The sequence below is a fragment of the Manis javanica genome, chromosome 11 (genome assembly GCF_040802235.1).
Source record: "Manis javanica isolate MJ-LG chromosome 11, MJ_LKY, whole genome shotgun sequence".
In the NCBI taxonomy this organism is placed as follows: domain Eukaryota; kingdom Metazoa; phylum Chordata; class Mammalia; order Pholidota; family Manidae; genus Manis; species Manis javanica.
The window spans coordinates 27,684,550-27,690,549 of NC_133166.1; the positions used below are offsets into that span (position 1 = coordinate 27,684,550).

The following is a 6,000-nucleotide window of genomic DNA, read 5'->3' on the forward strand; positions in this document are numbered from 1 at the left end:
TGGATCTCAGTCAAGCTCATCTGTTTAGGTAGTGTATGTGTATACCTCAGTGTTTATTTGTATACCTAAATTTATGTGTTTCATATGTACATGTATTTCTCTGGATATTGAGTAGATATAGAAGGAATCACGTGGTCCACAAGCCTAAAATATTTTATTTCTGGTCTTTTACAGAAAAAAAATGCCACCCTTTGGTTTACAGCATGAAGGGAAGTAATTTGCTGAAAGAGTGTTGAGAAGCTCAGCTCTGGTGGAGAGTAAAGTACCTGGATGACAAGGCGACAGAAGGTGAGACCTAAGATACATTTTGTGTTCATACTCTATGCATTACTGAAAACCCAAGTGTTGCTTTTATTGTATCTTTTCTGATTATGGCTCTGAGTGCAGGCTCTGCCTTTTACTGCCCAGGCATAAAGGGTACCACATTCCCTAACTACCAAATTACTTAACCTCTAACCTTCAGTTCACGCATGAGCTGTATGGGGAGGATAACAGCATCTATATCAGACAGTTGTTTGGAGACTATAGAAAAATAAAAGGAAAAATGCATAGCTTCTTAAATGAGGGCAACCTTACATATTACTGGAAGATCATTAATTTCATTTAAAAAATCACATTTATTAATGCAAATGTATTCTCTTATAAGAAAATTTTGGTCTGTTTCTCAGATTATTTTCCATTCCTTATTCCTAATATTGCATATTTTTGTTTTCTTCATTTATTTCTTTAGATTTTTCAATAGCTTATCTCTACATTTAATTTCAAAGGACAAACTCAGATATATTTGCCAATTTTACAACTTTTAAATCAATTTCTACTTTCAATTCTGTTTCCTCCTTTCTGTGCCTATTTCCTTTCTAGAGTATTTGCAAATGCAGTCAGTTTATTTTCATTATTTATTATGCAATAATAATTAAAGTTTTAGCTTTCCCTCCAAGTTTTTTAAACCTGAATATACCGTTTCCTCATGTGTGCTTTCAGCAGAAATCTGCTGTTCTTCTGAGTTCCTTGGTTTCCAGCTTTATTGAGTTATAGTTGATATTTAACACTGTGTAAGTTTAAGATATTAAACATGATGATTTGATAACATCTATTCCATGAAATGTTTACCATATTAGGGTTACTTAATACTTCCATCCTCTCACATTATTGCCTTTTGTGTATGTGTGTGTGTGTGTGTGTGGTGAGATATTAAAGTCACTCTTACCAACTTTCAGGTATGTAGTACAGTATTGTTACTACAGTTTCCATGTTGTACATTAAACCGCCAGTACTTTTTCCTCTTACAACTGGAAGTTTGTACCCTTTGACCAACATGTATCCATTTCCTCCACTGTTAGCCCTTAGCAATCACTATTCTACTGTTTCTATGAGTTTAAGTCTTTTAGATTCTACATATAAGTAAGCTCCTACAGTGTTTGTCTTCCTGTCTGACTTTACTTAGCAAAATGCCCTCAAGTCCCATCCATGTTGTCTGTCACAGGTGGCAGGATTCCTCCTTTTTTATGGCTGAATAATATTGCCTATGTATATGTACCACATCTTTGTCCATTCGCTCCTCAGTGGACACTAAGGTTGTTGTGGCATCTTAGCTCTGGTGAATGATAGCTGCAGTGAACACGGGAGTGCAGATCTCTCTGTGAGATAGTGATTTCATTCCCATTGGCTGCATACATGTAAGTGGAAGTGCTGGATCATATGGTTATTCTATTTGTAATTTTTTGAGGAACCTCCATACTGCTTTGCATCAGAACTACACCAATTCACATTCTGCACTAATAACAAATAGGGTTCCCTTTTCTGCAACTCCTTGCCAACACAGTTTATCTCTTGGTTCTCTGATAATAGCCATTCTGACAGGTGGGAGGTGTTACCTCATTGCGGTTTTGATTTATATTTCCATGATGATTAGTGATGGCTGAGCACATTGTCATGCACCCACTGACTATTTGCAGGTCTTCTTGGGAAAATGTCTCTTCAGGTCCTCTACCCATTGTTTAATCAGATTGTTTATTTTTTTGTTACTAAGTTGTAAGATTTCTTTATATACTTTGGATGTAAAACTATTATCAGCTATATGGTCTGCAAATATTTTCTTCCATTCCACAGATTGCCCTTTGATTTTGTTGAAGTTTCCCTTCTTGTGCAGAAGCTTTTTAGTTGACATAGTCCCACTTGTTTATTTTTTGCTTTTGCTGTTTGTCCTTTTGGCATAAGATTCAAAAAATTGTTGCCAAGACCAATTTTAAGTAGTTTTTCTTGTATTTTCTTTTAGGGATTTGATGGTTTCAGGTCTTACATTTAAGGCTCTAATCCATTAGAATTCAATTTTGTGAATGATGTGAGATGGAGTTGTTTCTTTGTATGTAGCCTAAAGGGTCTTTTGGTTGTAACTTGTGTGGTTTTGCTTTTTCATTTTTGTTCCCTCTCTGAATGTTTAAAGGAAGTTTACTCTCAAAATTAAAAGAAAAATAACTGAAAGACCAAGATGTATAGTTGTGAGTGTATTTGCATTTCTTTTGCTGCATGCTAAGGAGTGCTTTCACTTCAAAAACTATTCCCTCTGTGATTTTACTCATTTTCCTGGTACTTTGTTTCTTATGATATTTTCGTGATTTTATACAGCACCATGCATGCTTTGCCTATCTTTCAGCCAACCTCACTGTAATCTCTGTTGCCTGTAAAACCATCATAGACTAAATCAGGTGTCCCGGTTCCTCATCTCTTCATAGGTCCTCATGGTATTGTGTATTTCCTGTGTTGTGAAATTCATTGTGATTAATTGCAGTTGATTACATAATATCTCCTCCAGTAGATTCTAAGCCTCAGTGTCCAGTCATCATTATCACCAGTACCCTGGTAGAAGTGAAATGAATGTTGAATTTTTTCATGATTATCTAAGATTCTGTCTTTTATTTTATGTAGTCCAGGTTACTTATTTATTTATGAATGTTTTCCTTTCTGTATTCATGCTGATGTCCCCCATATTTTTTTTATTAAGGTATCATTGATATACACTCTTATGGAGGTTTCACAAGAAAAACAATGTGGTTATTACATTCACTCTTATGATGTTCCCCATGTTTTTCTAATATTTTTGGGGAATTCTGTTTCTCTATTTTTTTTTGGTCTCTTCTTGAAAGCGTAGTTGGAATTTCCTGGGACACATTCACTGTTTCTGTAGCTGAGGCACAATGTTCTGATCATATCTTAGTCCTGAGGGCTAGTGGCTCTAGTGGGTCGTGATCATCAGTTGTCAGTCGTAGCTTTGCTACAACTGAAGAGGAAACTCCTAAGGCTGTTACTTCATATCTGTTTGGGCAAGAGCAAATTATTATTATATATTTTGAAGTAGTTTGCAGTTCTCATATCAAGAGGGGAATAAAAAGTTCATTAAAACAACCACATCTCTCAAGTACTCTTCCCATTCTTCTGGTTGTTTTTCTTATTCCTACTTTGAATCACCATAAAACAAAATATGATACAATTCATTTTCTCCACTGGATACCTCTCAGTTGTTTCAGAGCAATCCCTAAATGTGTAGAAGTGGCAAATGCTAATTTTGGCAACAGGTTGAAAAGGTGAACACAATGAATCTTTGAAGAAGGGAGATATAAAATTATAATAAATGGAAAATTTCTGCAGTTTTTCTGCCTGGTTCCTTGCCTCCGGACCCCTTTCACTTAAGCCCACCTCAAAGTTGTTAAATGTGCTTAGAAAATGGGTGCAAGTAGATATGATCCAACATGTTTTAGCAAATATGGTAACAAAGTGGAAAATGTATTATGAAAGAGAAGGAGAAGGGAGCAATGAGCAATTGTGCCTTTCAGAGATCAGACTCAGGCCATTCTTCCTGTCTTTATTCTTTAACAACACAAAGCCCTTCCTCTTCCAAATGAGATCTTAACCCTACCTCTTTCCCTGACAGTAAGGAGTCTGAAAAACAAATCCAGAATCTGACTCTTCCAATCAAATCCCATGACCACAGCTGGCGATTCATTCCTGTATCCATGGCTAGAGGAAACCTGACAACAGTTAGTGAGTTTGTCCTCATGAGCTTCTCATCCCTTCCTACAGAAATACAGTCGTTGCTCTTCCTGACGTTCCTCATCATCTACCTGGTCACCCTGATGGGAAACAGCCTCATCATTCTGATTACCTTAGCTGACCCCACGCTGCATAGTCCCATGTACTTCTTCCTCAGGAACTTGTCCTTCCTGGAGATTGGCTTCAACCTCGTCATTGTGCCCAAGATGCTGGGGACCTTGATCGTCCAGGACACAACCATCTCCTTCCATGGCTGTGCCACTCAGATGTATTTCTTCTTCTTCTTCGGAGCTGCTGAATGTTCCCTCCTGGCCACCATGGCATACGACCGCTATGTAGCCATCTGCTATCCCTTGCACTACCCTGTGATCATGAACCCAAGGACACGTGCCAAACTGGCTTTTGCCGCTTGGTTTCCAGGCTTTCCTGTAGCTACTGTGCAGACCACATGGCTCTTCAGCTTTCCATTCTGTGGTGCCAACAAGGTGAACCACTTTTTCTGTGACAGCCCACCTGTGCTGAGGTTGGTGTGTGCAGACACTGCACTATTTGAGATCTATGCGGTGGTTGGATCCATTATATTCATCATGATACCATGTTTGCTGATCCTGTGTTCCTACACTCGCATCGCTGCTGCCATTCTCAAGATTCCATCAGCTAAAGGGAAGCATAAAGCCTTCTCTACCTGCTCCTCCCACCTCCTTGTTGTCTCCCTTTTCTATGTATCTTCAAGCCTCACTTATGCCCGGCCTAAGTCCAATAATTCTCCTGAGAGCAAGAAGCTGCTGTCATTGTCCTACACTGTTGTGACCCCCATGTTGAACCCCATCATCTATAGCCTGAGAAATAATGAGGTGAAGAATGCTATTGGCCAGACCTTCCGCAAGTTCGTAGGCCTCAGAAGCTGCATCCTGTAGTCTTTTAAGAGACAAGATCAAAGTTTATGGAATGAGGAACAATCAGTTTCATGTTTGTGATCCTTCTCTGCTTCTCCTCCCATGTGTACTGAGCTCACAGCCAGCTGCTGAAATGACTACTGATGAGCTCAGAGAGATAATAACACAGAGGTAGTTTAGACTTATCTCTACCATCTGCCAAATCCTCTGCATGCCTATTGTAGGCTTAAGTTCTTTTTCTTATTGGCTCACTGGTGTTCTGGAACATCTGTGGCCAATCCATTCCAAGTATTAACTTTGTTAGTGTTCTCCAATGTGCCACACATTGTTCACAGTATGAGCCTGCTTGTTATGTGAATTTGGGGACACAACAGTCATCCTGGCATTTTATCTTGTTTTGGATTAAGTCTGACACCATTCAATCCAAAACAAACAATAAACAAACACAATTCTTCCAGTACATAATACTTGTAATTCATTCATTTTATTTTGTATGCTGCTCTGGCAGGCTGAGTTGGATCTCGTTTGTTGTTATGCAATGTGGATACAGGACCAGCCATCCCCTTTATATTCCTTTATAAACCCAGTGACATTAATCAACTCCATCCTATGCTGATTATACCAGGTAGAATGATGTGAATTTTCAATTCTCTTGCAAGTTCATCTTCAGGCTATTAGGTCTTGTTGTAGTAATTTCAAAATTCCTCAAGTGTGAGTTCAATCATGGTGTTGCTTTCTTCAAGGGTTAAAAGGAATCATAGGTTACTCCAATATGATCTTTTTTTTTAACAACTCTGTATGTTTTATTACAAATAAAATGTTGTATTTGTTGATATGAACGTCAAAACACCATAAAGCCCAATTGCTGCTCTCTGAAGTTTGTAATTTCATGACCAATAGAAATTAAGAAAGAAAAATTTGTAAGTCCTGAAGAAATGGACTATTACATACCATAAAGGGACTTGCCTGGATTCAGTCCTACTCTGTCATGTACTAATTGGGTGACCATGAAAAGGTCAATCAACCACTTTTTGCCTCTTTCTTCATCTGTAATATG

At 38.1% G+C, this 6,000-nt stretch overlaps 1 protein-coding gene across 2 annotated transcripts; it reads left to right on the plus strand.

Moving 5' to 3' along the window:
* Positions 1–181: 181 nt before the first annotated feature.
* LOC118968007 (olfactory receptor 10A5-like) lies at positions 182–5,796 on the plus strand. 2 transcript variants are annotated; one of them, XM_073215727.1, is made up of 2 exons: positions 182–288; positions 4,078–5,796. In XM_073215727.1, exon 2 carries the CDS (start codon positions 4,131–4,133, stop codon positions 4,962–4,964), a length of 834 nt encoding a protein of 277 aa, XP_073071828.1. In that variant the 5' UTR covers positions 182–288; positions 4,078–4,130; the 3' UTR covers positions 4,965–5,796. The 2 variants fall into 2 exon arrangements, with proteins under 2 accessions (XP_073071828.1, XP_036852370.1); XM_036996475.2 differs by lacking the exon at positions 182–288 and having other exon boundaries at positions 3,977–5,796.
* Positions 5,797–6,000: the final 204 nt, after the last annotated feature.

Coding starts and splice junctions, on each gene's coding strand:
- LOC118968007 (XM_036996475.2), top strand. CDS start 4,011: ATGGCTAGAGGAAACCTGACAACAGTTAGTGAGTTTGTCCTCATGAGC.